Genomic DNA, 15,186 nt, shown 5'->3' on the forward strand with positions numbered 1-15,186 from the left:
CAACTCTCCTTGTATTACAACCTTATAATTGTGTGCAGAAGACCAGAGTCCGCTAGATACTGTTCTGCCTTGCGCTTCCACACCTGAAAAAATTAGAAGAAAAATACTAGGAAGTTACCAAACAATGCAGGCACGCAGATGATGTTCTCATGCACACAACATATGTGCATGGACAGACAAACATAGAATGGAATAGAACAAATTAGAAGAAAAAAAAGCTAAATATCCTATATACCAATACATTCGCATTTCCTAAATTATTTAGTGGGTGATTGATGTCTGTTCCTCCCATGGATCCCATCAAAACTATATGCTTTGCACCAATGTTCTAAGCTGTGTTAACCATCATTTTTTTCTCGAACGAGCAGGAGCGCTGCACATCTTTGTATAAAAGAGAAAGAAAAACGTCTTACAAGAAGGCCATTGCTGAGCAAAGACCAGGCAGAAAAAAAAGACACAAAACGAAAAAAAAACTAACTTGGCCTAGTGACCCACAAAGCCTCGGCAAGACCCAGGCTACCAAGGTGCTTTGCACCAGCCATGACCCAGCATCCTAATTTATTTAGGAAGCAATGTTGCGCTTTGTGAATAGGAGAGTTGAAATGATCATTAGTTTAATAGATTAGCGTGAAAACACAGGTTGTGTATGAAGCTTCAATAAATCAACATATATGCAAGACAAGGGGTAACATTTAGCAGCGTCTATTTGATTCTTTTGGCCAATCCAATCCACCTTGAAAGTTGAAACAGATAATTAACTCCAAATAAAATCAGGAACTGACACAGCTACTGCAATGTAAGCAATATATCAAAGAATTTCAGCCACCTGCTCAAGATAACTCCCTTCTTCAAAATTAAATCAGGGCACCCTCCGGTAGGATCAAACCTACATCTTCGGGACCGCGCTGGTGAGGATGATGAGCGCGTCGATGCCCTCAATTGCCAGAGCTATGCTCTCGGGGTCTCTTATGTCGCTGACGAGCACGTCGTCACCGCCTACGATTTTGACCTTGCTCTCTCCTGTCCTCACTAGGCCTCATGCCACAAACTCGCCTGCCCTCTCCTTCAACTTCTTGTAAGAATCTGGCCTGGAATGGATTACCACCGATGGGAAATTAGGACTTTTACAATCGAAGAGATGAATAAGGAACAATATGAACAGCTCTATCAAGTTAACGGCAAAAAGGCAAGAGCTTTGCGTACGGATGAGAAATGACAAATGAGCAGGACTTGAGCAAACCTACCTGTTCGGTCGCCGGCGTGTCAGGACCGGGTGAATTGGTGAACTATTAGTGCTCTAATGGGCCTGTTAATCTCGGCCTTGTAATCCTAGTGTTTGGGCCGGTGTTGACAATCATGGATTGAATGGGTGGCACTGTTATAATGTCACACCCGGGTTTCAGGGCACTAAGACCCGGGCGCGAACATAATCACCAGGTGTGCTGGGACCAAGTCTCACACATATGATGAATCATGACACAGGATCGAATGTTACATTTTACTATATAACAGGAGTTCTATACAAAATAAATAAATATTTACATTATAAGGAGACAACGGTCCAGCAACCCAAAGTTGACTGGGAGACGACGGCCTAGACCTCTCACGAACACATCGCAGCATCCTCCATGCGCCTCATCATGTGGTACCTGTTCTTGACTTGTGGGGGGTGTGAGACAGCAAGAGTGAGCTCACATACGTTCATCGCTCAACAAGTTGTGGGGAATAATGTGCATGAACTCGCCAAAGGTGGAAGCTCACGTGAAGTGTAAGGCTTACCAAAGAGGATGGTTAGAGCTGAGCATTGCTTTTTAAGTTGGTCAAAATTTTATTAGCAGTTACTAAGTATAAGTAAATACCAACCCAATTAAATAGTAGAACAAAAGTAACATCACCTGCGATGCAATGCATATGACAAATTGAATTTAGTTCCATAAATTAATCATGTGAGGGTCCGAGCTGCTCATGACCGTGAGCACGGCTAGTATACCAGTTTTACACTCTGCAGAGGTTGCGCATCTTTACCCACAAGTCATGTTACCCATCTGCCAAGGGATCGCGACTTCCCATACACCTCTACCGAGGAGGCGAGGCAGGGTAACACTATGAGACCTTTACAAAGTTCCACTAGCTTCAGAAAACCCGCTACAGTTTATAGGAAGCTCCAATGCAGGGTTCTTGTCTGACCGCCATCGCAGCAAAATCAACCAAGGACCTCCCTACACTGACCACTCCCCTACTGCCCTTGCCCCTTTCGGGTAAGGTAGTCCTCCACTAGCTTTCCTAATTAATCAGTCAAGGGCGTCCATAAACCCTTGTGGTAGCACTGTTTTCCCGGGTGGTCGCTCCATGTTCCAATTAACATAATGATCTTATCATGAACAGTAATAATAAACATATAATAAAAGTGTGATCATGAATAATGTATCTTCATACCCAAAACCACATAAAGCACTAGCAAGTACTACCCAAAAAGTTCAGTGGTAAACAAGGTATAAAGATAGACAAAATAGGGTAACCTATTGGGTCCCATCAAAATTAACCTATGCAGATCATTATGATTAACTAGAACATGAGTGGGTAAAAATAAGTGATCAAGGGCACAACTTGCCTGGGACTTGAGATTCCTGGTACCAGGATGATCTTCAGATGACACGTGTCCTCACTGCTAAACGTAGCAATACAGACAAACATGGTATAGGCAAAAATTAACATTACACCAATCATAAGAATAAACTGCGTAATAATAATCTACGCATCGTAACGAGATCGTGGGTTCGAGAATCGCTAAATTCGGAGCTACGGTTAAGAAGTTATGGTTTTCCGAATATCCACGTGGTTAAATATAGCATAGACTAAATACAACATTTTAACCTGTATTTCATGACAAAACAAAGTTACCAGATAATAATAAATATTATTGTTGGAACTTGCTCTCAGTCGCAAGGAGGCCAACAAGGGTGAACAGTGATGACAACAGGGTTACGTGCTAGAAGGCAGTAGCTCTGTTAATCTGGCCTCTCACGGGCACTGTGCGAGGGTATTTATAGGTACCTGAGTGCCCAGCGCCTTGTGTTAAGGACGCATGTGCCCTCAGCTACCTAGGTTATCCCCAGAATATTCCCATAAAGCAGGGTTACAGACTGTAATTACAGGAATGCCTTTACAAATGAGGCCCGTAACGCACAGCGGCCACGCAGGGCCCGTTACAATGGGCCGGATCGCACGTGGGCCTCCGAACTAGACGAGGCCGCACGGTGGGGAGACCTCGTCGCAGGCCTTCGTCTGATGTCGTACCGAGCGAAGGGTGTCCCTACCCGTTTTGTCTCCGTCGGACAGGCGACTGCGGCGAAGGCCTCGAGCGAAGGGTGGCGGCTTTGCCTTCGCCCCAACATTTGCCCTCCGAGGGACCAGTTCGACAAAGTCACCTGGTGCCGAAGACGTCGCTAGATGGCGGAGACGCTGCCCTCGCTCGAAGTGGTTCCGCGGGGGTTTTTGACGTGACCGTTGATTGACGGCGTACTGTTGGATTGCGGGTTTCCCGAAGCGTCGCGCCCTGTTAGAGTGCGGGTTTCCCGAAGAGCCGCGCCCTGTCTATAAAAGGGGGCGGGGGTCGGTGCTTTTTGAACTTCACTTTCCGCACTCCGTGAAAACCCTAGCCGCCCTTTTCGCCGTCTTGCTGTCGTCTGCCCGCCGTGCTCTTGTTCGCCGGAGATCTGGCTCGAGTGAAGCAGACCGCCCGCCGCCGCCGACGGTACGTAGCGATGCCATCCTCGTCTTCTTCCACTGCCGCTACGCCGCCGGCCGATCCCTCGCCGTCGGCCGCCGCCTCGTCTGAGGAGACGCTGAGTAGTTCGATGGCGGAGGAGTTGCGCGCCGGCGATTCTGTTGATTTTGGCGTGTCGCGGATGTCGTCGGTCCGCGTGCAAGATATGCAGCGGTTGGGTTACTTCGGTGGCGGAGTTGCTCGTGTCCCGGGGACGGAGGAAGTCCCCGAGCCGGAGGGCGAGTTGGTTGTTTTTGAGGCGTTCTTCGCCGCCGGACTCCGCTTGCCTGCGCACCGATTTGTTGGCGAAGTCCTGCGCAGGTTCAACGTTCAAATACATCAGCTGACACCGAATGCCATGGTGGCTCTGTCGAAGTATGTCTGGGCGATGACTTCGTACGGCGGACAACCATCGGTCGAAGTTTTTGCGAAGTATTATTGTTTGCACTGGCAGAAGAGGATGATTGGAGACGAAGTCGCTCAGTTTGGGTCCTGCACATTCACGCCGAAGACCGGCAAGACCACGATGCAGGTGGTCGAGTTGGTTCCTTGCGCCCGCAACAAGTGGGGCAACTGGAATGAATTTTGGTTTTACGTTGCTGAGGGTACCGTCGAAGGCCATGAGGGACTCCCCGTGTCCGAGATGTGCTCTCATTTTTACTCGGCGTACCCGCCCTTTGAAGTGGCAGAGGGGGATGTGGATGAAGGGGCCCTTCGGTGCGCCGCCGGCCTGAGCAGTGGGCGCGACTTGGTTGAAGAATTTGTTGCGTACGGGGTATGGCCCTTGGCGCATGGCTAGGCGTTGGGCGAAGTGTGCCCTCGCCAGATGCCTTCCCATGGTGGGAAGATGGTGCGAAGTCCTGCCTTCGTACTGAATCTGCAAAACCGCGACCCTGCCGCCTTTGTGCGTGAGGCGGAGGATGGGGCGGTGCGGCTCGTTGGACGTTACGTGCCAAGGACAGAGGGCCAGCGCAGCTGGAATATCCGCGGGTCGAATGACCGTTTGAACAGGGTTTTCGAATTAAATCAATTGCCATATGACGGCTACCCTGGTCAAGACGATGTGGACCGCCGTGGGAAGAAACCGGCGGTGGAGACTGGAGACGACCCTGCGCCGGCGGCCGCCCCATCCTCTAAAAAGAGAAAATTAGGTACTGTTATGGGAGGTCTTGGGGTTTCTGATGGTTTTGCTAGAGAGCTGATGAGGACGTGCGCGGCCCCCGGGGGAAGGATGTCTTCGCCCGAGCTCCGGGAGTCTTCGGCTCAGATGCTGAGGGTTACCGGGGGTTGTTGGCCTAGGAATGTTCCTATCCCCTGCGCGGCCGGTGAAGACTCTTTTACATCTCGCATGGTTCTTAAATGGAGAGTTTTTCCTTACGAGCGGAATATTGCTGCTGTTGTGTCGGCAGTGATGGACAAGGATCGCCAGGGAGCTGCACAAAAGCGGCAGGCGGCCGTCAGGCTCGTTGAAGCCAGGCCGAAGAGGCAGCGGGGGGCTGCGAAGGCTGCGGCCCCCGGCGGAGGCAAGCCGCCGCTGGCGGCAAAGTCGGGCGCCCCTGCATCTAGCAAGGCGCCGGAGGCAACGGCAGGCGCCGGAGGCAACGGCAGGCGCCGGAGGCAACGGCAGGCGCCGGAGGCTCCAAATCGACAAAGGTGGTGTCGCCTGCCGGCGGAGTGGCGGAGGTCGCGAAGGCGGCCCGAGCGTTGCCGTTGTCAAGCAAACGCGTCGCCGACTTCGCCACCAATATTAGTGTGGACGACTATCTTGGTGGTAAGTCGTTGGCTTCGTTTTTTTTATAATTTATTCGTCGGTACGTCGCAGGGTCGGACGAAGGCCAACTTGCTATAGTTGCGCCTGCCGCGGGGACCACGACGGCTGCCGTGGTGCCGAAGGCGAAGGGCGGGGCTCTTAGCGCCTGAAAGGGAAATGTGCCCTTGGGCCATTTCTAAGTATTTTGGTGATTGAGTGCCAACACAAGTGCTTAAATGTGAATTCATGCTTATGGATGGACAAAGTGCAAAACAAGAGCAAAGGTATGTTTCTAAGTCTTAGTACATTGGTTTTGTGTACTAATATACTTGTCTAAGTATTAGAAACAGAAAGAAGAAGAAAAGAGAAGAGTTGGCTGTGTACAGCCAAAAGGCTGTTTCGGTCTGGGGCACCGGACTGTCCGGTGGTGCACCGGACAGTGTCCGGTGCGCCAGGCTGCCTCGAGCGAAGTGGCCGCTCTCGGGAATTCGCCGATGGCGTACGGCTATAATTCACCGGACTGTCCGGTGAGCCAACGGTCGGGCGGGCCAACGGTCGGCCGCGCGATCTGCGCGGGACACGTGGCCGAGCCAACGGCTAGAAGGGGGCACCGGACTGTCCGGTGTGCACCGGACATGTCCGGTGCGCCAACGGCTCCAAGTCTGCCAACGGTCGGTTTCGCTATTTAAGGAAGGAAATCGGGCACCGGACAGTGTCCGGTGTGCACCGGACTGTCCGGTGCACCCGACGACAGAAGGCAAGAAAGGCCTTCCAGATTTGCTCTCAACGGCTCCTAGCTGCCTTGGGGCTATAAAAGGGACCCCTAGGCGCATGGAGGAGAACACCGAAGCAACCTTAGAGCATTCTTGATCATCCACACTCAGTCTTTGCGCATTCGTTTGTCATTCTCAGTGATTCGAGCTCCGTTCTAGTGAGAACTTTGAGATAGTCTTTTGAGCTCGATTCTTGGCCGTGTGTGTGCGCATTTTGCTGTGGATTTGTGTGTGTTGCTTCCCTCCCTTACTCCGTATTTCTTTGTGAATCTCAAGTGTAAGGGCGAGAGACTCCAAGTTGTGGAGATTCCTCGCAAACGGGATATTGAAAGGAAAAGCAAAACAATGTGGTATTCAAGTTGGTCTTTGGACTGCTTGAGAGGGGTTGATTGCAACCCTCGTCCGTTGGGACGCCACAACGTAGAGTAGGCAAGCGTTGGTCTTGGCCGAACCACGGGATAAACCACTGTGTCACCTCTGTGTTTGATCTCTTGTGGTATTGTGTTTTGTTGAGACTCCTCTCTAGCCACTTGGCGATTATTGTGCTAACACTTAACAAGTTTTTGTGGCTATAAGTTTAAGTTTCTCAGGATCACCTATTCACTCCCCCTCTAGGTGCTCTCAATTGGTATCGGAGCCGTTCTCTTCAAGAAAGGGACTAACCGCCCGAAGAGATGGATCCTAAAGGCAAGGGGATGGTGATCAACGACAAGGAGAAGGAGTCCTTCGTCAACGAGCCCAATGATGACAAGCCCACCGACTCAGGCTCGGGCCACAAAAGAAAAGACGGGAGGAAGAAGAAGACAAGGCGCATCAAGGAAATTGTCTACTACGACAGCGACGAATCTTCCTCCTCCCAAAAGGACGACGACGACTACGATAGACGAAAGACGGTTAACTCAAACTTTTCTTTCGATTATTCGCGCATCCCGCATAGTTCAAATGCTCAATTGCTCCCCATTCCACTTGGCAAGCCCCCTCACTTTGATGGAGAGGATTACGGATTTTGGAGCCACAAAATGCGTACTCACCTGTTTTCTCTCCATCCAAGCATTTGGGAGATTGTGGAAAGTGGAATGAAATTTGATAGCTCAGATAGCCCTGTGTTTATTAATGAACAGATTCATAAAAATGCACAAGCTACTACTGTGTTGCTAGCTTCTTTGTGCAGGGACGAGTATCACAAGGTGAGCGGCTTGGACAATGCCAAGCAGATCTGGGACACCCTCAAGATCTCTCATGAGGGAAACGACGTCACCTTGCTCACCAAAATGGAGTTGGTGGAGGGTGAGCTTGGACGGTTCGCGATGATAAGGGGCGAGGAGCCGACACAAACATACAACCGGCTCAAGACCCTTATCAACAAAATAAGGAGCTACGGGAGCACGCGATGGACGGACCACGACGTCGTCCGCCTAATGCTAAGGTCATTTACCGTTCTTGATCCTCATTTGGTGAACAATATTCGTGAAAATCCCAGGTACACCAAGATGTCGCCCGAAGAAGTTCTTGGGAAATTCGTTAGCGGGCGAATGATGATCAAGGAGGCGAGGTACGTGGACGACGCCTTGAATGGTCCGATCAACGAGCCGCAACCCCTTGCTCTCAAGGCAACACGTAGCAAGGTGGCACAGTTTGAGGCGGCCGGACTTAATGATGAAGAAATGGCTCTCATCATCAAAAGATTCAAGACGGTGCTTAAAGGTCGCAAGGGACAACCAAGCAAGACCAAAGCCAAGGGGAAGCGCTCATGCTTCAAATGCGGTAAGCTTGGTCATTTTATTGCTAACTGTCCCGACAATGATAGTGATCAGGATCAAGGGAACAAGAGGGAGAAAAAGAAGAACTATAAGAAGGCAAAGGGCGAGGCTCATCTTGGCAAGGAGTGGGATTCAGACTGCTCATCGTCCGACTCCGACAATGAAGGACTCGCCGCCACCGCCTTCAACAAGTCATTCCTCTTCCCCAACGAGCGTCACACTTGCCTCATGGCAAGGGAGAAGAAAGTAAGCACTCATAACACTAGTACTTATGCTTCTTCAAGTGAGGATGAGTCTAGTGATGATGATGAGATAGATTACTCATGCTTATTCAAGGGATTAGATAGAACCAAGGTAGACAAAATTAATGAATTAATTGATGCCTTGAATGATAGGAATATACTCTTAGAAAAGCAAGAGGATTTGTTGTATGAAGAGCATGATAAATTTGTAGAAGCTCAGAAATCTCTTGCTCTAGAAATTAAGAGGAATGAAATGCTCTCCAGTGAATTATCTTCTTGTCATGAAACTATTGCTAAGTTAAAAGGTTTTAATGATGATTTAAATGCTAAACTAGAAGTAGCCTGTAAATCTAATTCTTGTGTAGAGATTGTTGAGACTTGCAATAGGTGTAAAGATTTTGACATTGATGCTTGTAGTGAACACCTAGTTTCAATTTCCAAACTTAATGATGAATTGGCTAGTCTTAATGCCCAACTTAAGACTAGCAAAAGCGAATTTGATAAATTAAAATTTGCAAGGGATGCCTACACAATTGGTAGACACCCCTCAATTAAGGATGGACTTGGCTACAAGAGGGAAGCCAAGAACTTGACAAGCCATAAGGCTCCTATCTCCGCCAAGGAGAAAGGGAAGGCTCCTATGGTTAGTAGTGCTAAAAAGAACCATGCTTTTATGTACCATGATAGGAGACAAACTAGAAATGCTTATAGGAGTTATAATGCTTTTGATGATTTTGATTCTCATGCTATGTTTGCTTCTAGTTCTTCCTATGTGCATGATAGAAATATTGGTAGGAGAAATGTTGTTCATAATATGTCTAGGAAAAATGTTGTCAATGTTCCTAGAAAAGTTATGAATGGTCCCTCTACAATTTATCGTGCCTTAAATGCTTCCTTTGCTATTTATAGAAAGGATAGGAAAATAGTTGCTAGAAAATTAGGGGCAAGATGCAAGGGAGACAAAACTTGCATTTGGGTCCCTAAGGATATTTGTGCTAACCTTGTAGGACCCAACATGAGTTGGGTACCTAAGACCCAAGCCTAAATTTGCCTTGCAGGTTTATGCATCCGGGGGTTCAAGCTGGATTATTGACAGCGGATGCACAAACCATATGACGGGGGAGAAGAAGATGTTCACCTCCTACGTCAAGAATAAGGATTCCCAAGATTCAATAATATTCGGTGATGGGAATCAAGGCAAGGTAAAAGGGCTAGGTAAAATTGCAATCTCCAATGAGCACTCTATCTCCAATGTGTTTTTAGTAGAGTCTCTTGGATATAACTTGCTATCTGTTAGTCAGTTATGTAATATGGGATATAACTGCTTATTTACAAATGTAGATGTGTCTGTCTTTAAAAGATGTGATGGTTCACTAGCTTTTAAGGGTGTACTAGACGGCAAGCTTTACTTAGTTGATTTTGCAAAAGAAGAGGCCGGTCTAGATGCATGCTTAATGGCTAAGACTTGCATGGGCTGGCTGTGGCATCGCCGCTTAGCACATGTGGGGATGAAGAACCTTCACAAGCTTCTAAAGGGAGAACACGTGATAGGGCTAACCAATGTTCATTTCGAAAAAGATAGACCTTGTGCAGCTTGTCAAGCAGGGAAACAAGTGGGAGGCTCTCATCACACCAAAAATGTGATGACAACATCAAGACCCCTGGAGCTGCTACATATAGACCTCTTCGGACCCGTCGCCTATCTGAGCATAGGAGGAAGTAAGTATGGTCTAGTTATCGTTGATGACTTTTGTCGCTTCACTTGGGTATTCTTTTTGCAGGATAAATCTGAAACCCAAGGGACCCTCAAGCGCTTCCTAAGGAGAGCTCAAAATGAGTTTGAGCTCAAGGTGAAGAAGATAAGGAGCGACAACGGGTCCGAGTTCAAGAACCTTCAAGTGGAGGAGTTCCTTGAGGAGGAAGGGATCAAGCACGAGTTCTCCGCTCCCTACACACCACAGCAAAATGGTGTGGTAGAGAGGAAGAACAGGACACTCATTGATATGGCGAGGACGATGCTTGGAGAGTTCAAGACCCCCGAGTGCTTTTGGTCGGAAGCCGTGAACACAGCTTGTCACGCCATCAACAGGGTCTACCTTCACCGCCTCCTCAAGAAGACGTCGTATGAGCTTCTAACCGGTAACAAACCCAATGTATCTTACTTTCGTGTATTTGGGAGCAAATGCTACATTCTAGTGAACAAGGGTAGAAATTCTAAGAAGGGTTTTTGTTAGGTTATGACTCAAATACAAAGGCGTATAGAGTCTTCAACAAATCATCGGGTTTGGTTGAAGTCTCTAGCGACGTTGTATTTGATGAGACTAATGGCTCTCCAAGAGAGCAAGTTGTTGATTGTGATGATGTAGATGAAGAAGATGTTCCGACGGCTGCTATACGAACCATGGCGATTGGAGAAGTGCGGCCACAGGAACAAGATGAACGAGATCAACCTTCTTCCTCAACAACGGTGCATCCCCCAACTCAAGACGATGAACAGGTTCATCAACAGGAGGCGTGTGATCAAGGGGGAGCACAAGATGATCATGTGATGGAGGAAGAAGCGCAACTGGCACCTCCAACCCAAGTTCGAGCGATGATTCAAAGGAATCATCCCGTCGATCAAATTCTGGGTGATATTAGCAAGGGAGTAACAACTCGATCTCGATTAGTTAATTTTTGTGAGCATTACTCCTTTGTCTCTTCTACTGAGCCTTTCAGGGTAGAAGAGGCCTTGCTAGATCCGGACTGGGTGTTGGCCATGCAAGAGGAGCTCAACAACTTCAAGAGAAATGAAGTTTGGACGCTGGTACCTCGTCCTAAGCAAAATGTTGTGGGAACCAAGTGGGTGTTCCGCAACAAACAGGACGAGCACGGGGTGGTGACGAGGAACAAGGCTCGACTTGTGGCAAAAGGTTATGCCCAAGTCGCAGGTTTGGACTTTGAGGAGACTTTTGCTCCTGTGGCTAGGCTAGAATCAATTCGTTTCTTGCTAGCATATGCCGCTCACCATTCTTTCAGGTTGTACCAAATGGATGTGAAGAGCGCGTTCCTCAACGGGCCGATCAAGGAGGAGGTGTACGTAGAGCAACCCCCTGGCTTCGAGGATGAACGGTACCCCGACCACGTGTGTAAGCTCTCTAAGGCGCTCTATGGACTTAAGCAAGCCCCAAGAGCATGGTATGAATGCCTTAGAGACTTTCTAATTGTTAATGCTTTCAAGGTTGGGAAAGCCGATCCAACTCTCTTTACTAAGACATGTGATGGTGATCTGTTTGTGTGCCAAATTTATGTCGATGACATAATATTTGGTTCTACTAACCAAAAGTCTTGTGAAGAGTTTAGCAGGGTAATGACGCAGAAATTCGAGATATCGATGATGGGCGAGTTGAACTACTTCCTTGGGTTCCAAGTGAAGCAACTCAAGGACGGCACCTTCATCTCCCAAACGAAGTACACGCAAGATCTGCTAAAGCGGTTTGGGATGAAGGACGCCAAGCCCGCAAAGACGCCGATGGGAACCGACGGACACACCGACCTCAACAAAGGAGGTAAGTCCGTTGATCAAAAAGCATACCGGTCAATGATAGGGTCTTTACTTTATTTATGTGCTAGTAGACCAGATATTATGCTTAGCGTATGCATGTGTGCTAGATTTCAATCCGATCCTAAGGAGTGTCACTTAGTGGCGGTGAAGCAAATTCTAAGATATTTGGTTGCTACGCCTTGCTTCGGGCTCTGGTATCCAAAAGGGTCTACCTTTGACTTGGTTGGATACTCAGATTCCGACTATGCTGGATGTAAGGTCGATAGGAAGAGTACATCAGGGACGTGCCAATTCTTAGGAAGGTCCCTGGTGTCGTGGAACTCTAAGAAACAAACCTCCGTTGCCCTATCCACCGCTGAGGCCGAGTATGTTGCCGCAGGACAGTGTTGCGCGCAACTACTTTGGATGAGGCAAACACTCCGGGACTTTGGCTACAATCTGAGCAAAGTCCCACTCCTATGTGATAATGAGAGTGCTATCCGCATGGCGGAAAATCCTGTTGAACACAGCCGCACAAAGCACATTGACATCCGGCATCACTATTTGAGAGACCACCAGCAAAAGGGAGATATCGAAGTGTTTCATGTTAGCACCGAGAACCAGCTAGCCGATATCTTTACCAAGCCTCTAGATGAGAAGACCTTTTGCAGGTTGCGTAGTGAGCTAAATGTCTTAGATTCGCGGAACTTGGATTGAATTGTAGCATACATGTGTTTATGCCTTTGATCATGTTCATTCTTCATTTTGTTGCTTATTGTGGTGCTCAAGTTGTACAAACACTCCCTGGACCTCACAAGTCCGTTGCAAAGTGATGCACAGTTTTAGGGGGAGATGTGTTACAACTTGACCCTTTGAGACTAACCATATGCTTGAGTTTGCTTGACTTGGACCATGAAAGACTTCCACTACACTCCGATGAGAGGGTAACTTATTCCAAGTTCATCTCATGAACTCTTATTGCCATTTGCTCTTAATTGAAGATTTTGGTGAGGCAATGCGGTTATCGGGCCAAGATTGATCCCGTTTTGGTGCTTGATGCCAAAGGGGGAGAAAATAAAGGCCAAAGCGATAAATGGATCAGCTACCACTTGAGAGATTTTGAAAATAGTAGGATAGAGCTTTTGATTTGTCAAAACTCTTTTGTTGTCTCTCTTGTCAAAAGTTGGCTTCTTGTGGGGAGAAGTATTGATTATGGGAAAAAGGGGGAGTTTTTGAAATCAATCTCTTTTGGAATGACTCTCTTTATGCTTCAACATGTGTGTTTGACTTAGAGATAGAGATTTGAGTTTGATTTGCAAAAACAAACCAAGTGGTGGCAAAGGATGATCCATATATGCTAAAATTGAATCAAAATAAATTTGAGTTTTATTTAAAGTGATATTGCACTTGTTCTAGTTGCTTTATGTTGTGTTGGCATAAATCACCAAAAAGGGGGAGATTGAAAGGGAAATGTGCCCTTGGGCCATTTCTAAGTATTTTGGTGATTGAGTGCCAACACAAGTGCTTAAATGTGAATTCATGCTTATGGATGGACAAAGTGCAAAACAAGAGCAAAGGTATGTTTCTAAGTCTTAGTACATTGGTTTTGTGTACTAATATACTTGTCTAAGTATTAGAAACAGAAAGAAGAAGAAAAGAGAAGAGTTGGCTGTGTACAGCCAAAAGGCTGTTTCGGTCTGGGGCACCGGACTGTCCGGTGGTGCACCGGACAGTGTCCGGTGCGCCAGGCTGCCTCGAGCGAAGTGGCCGCTCTCGGGAATTCGCCGACGGCGTATGGCTATAATTCACCGGACTGTCCGGTGTGCACCAGACTGTCCGGTGAGCCAACGGTCGGCCGGGCCAACGGTCGGCCGCGCGATCTGCGCGGGACACGTGGCCGAGCCAACGGCTAGAAGGGGGCACCGGACTGTCCGGTGCGCCAACGGCTCCAATTCTGCCAACGGTCGGTTTCGCTATTTAAGGAAGGAAATCGGGCACCGGACAGTGTCCGGTGTGCACCGGACTGTCCGGTGCACCCGACGACAGAAGGCAAGAAAGGCCTTCCAGATTTGCTCTCAACGGCTCCTAGCTGCCTTGGGGCTATAAAAGAGACCCCTAGGCGCATGGAGGAGAACACCGAAGCAACCTTAGAGCATTCTTGATCATCCACACTCAGTCTTTGCGCATTCGTTTGTCATTCTCAGTGATTCGAGCTCCGTTCTAGTGAGAACTTTGAGATAGTCTTTTGAGCTCGATTCTTGGCCGTGTGTGTGCGCATTTTGCTGTGGATTTGTGTGTGTTGCTTCCCTCCCTTACTCCGTATTTCTTTGTGAATCTCAAGTGTAAGGGCGAGAGACTCCAAGTTGTGGAGATTCCTCGCAAACGGGATATTGAAAGGAAAAGCAAAACACTGTGGTATTCAAGTTGGTCTTTGGACTGCTTGAGAGGGGTTGATTGCAACCCTCGTCCGTTGGGACGCCACAACGTGGAGTAGGCAAGCGTTGGTCTTGGCCGAACCACGGGATAAACCACTGTGTCACCTCTGTGTTTGATCTCTTGTGGTATTGTGTTTTGTTGAGACTCCTCTCTAGCCACTTGGCGATTATTGTGCTAACACTTAACAAGTTTTTGTGGCTATAAGTTTAAGTTTCCCAGGATCACCTATTCACCCCCCCTCTAGGTGCTCTCCGCGCCGGAGGCGAGGTGTCGGCCCTCGCGGCTGTCAGGGATGGGGCGGGCGCTGCGTCCCGCCGGCTGGAGGAGGTGACGGAGGCGCTGAGTCAGGCGTCCCGCCGGCTGAAGGAGGTGTCTCTCTTTTTTTTTGCGTGTTGAGGCCGCGGCCTTACGTGTGTTCTGCAGGTGGCCGACTTCGCCAACCGTACAGCGTCGGGGGCCCTCACGGCGGCTGTGTCTGCCGAGGTCGAGAGACTTCGGACACAACATGCTGACGCCGTCCATGAGAAATTGGCTGCCGACAGCAAGTGCCGTAAGCTGACGGACAGGGTGGCCGTGCTGGAGAGGGAGAAGGCTAACCTCCGGTGCCAACTGGCGGGGGAGAAGAGGGAGACCAACGAGGCCCTCGCCAAGGAGCGGGCCGCGCAGGCGGAGGCCAAATTGGCGCGTGCGGAGGGCAATATTGCCAGGGAGCGCGCCGAGCAGCTGCAGGAGCGGCTCACCGCCCTGGAAAGTCGCGTGGAGAGTGCTGAGGCCGTGTCGCGCGCGGAGGCAGAGCGGACGCGCAAACAGCTCATGGATACATACCGTGAGCTAGGCACGAGGACCGGTGAATTCGAAGTGCCGGACCGAGAGCCCGGGCTTCGCTGCCTGGAGTGGGTGCAGGAGGAATTGCAAGCACTCCCCACTATCGTGGAG

The 15,186-nt window shown here is 48.9% G+C and overlaps 1 protein-coding gene across 1 annotated transcript in view; it reads right to left on the reverse strand.

Moving 5' to 3' along the window:
• The window catches only part of LOC103631022 (uncharacterized protein At2g37660, chloroplastic), a 58,165-nt gene that overhangs the window by 17,398 nt on the left and 25,581 nt on the right, over window positions 1-15,186 (reverse strand). The window contains exons 2-3 of the mRNA XM_035960277.1: window positions 891-934; window positions 22-83 (exon numbers count right to left, since the gene is read on the reverse strand). Of these exons, the coding sequence (XP_035816170.1) occupies window positions 22-83; window positions 891-934 (106 nt within the window). The remainder of the gene's footprint in view (window positions 1-21; window positions 84-890; window positions 935-15,186) is intronic.

The sequence above is a fragment of the Zea mays genome, chromosome 6 (assembly GCF_902167145.1).
Source record: "Zea mays cultivar B73 chromosome 6, Zm-B73-REFERENCE-NAM-5.0, whole genome shotgun sequence".
Taxonomy (NCBI): Eukaryota; Viridiplantae; Streptophyta; class Magnoliopsida; order Poales; family Poaceae; genus Zea; species Zea mays.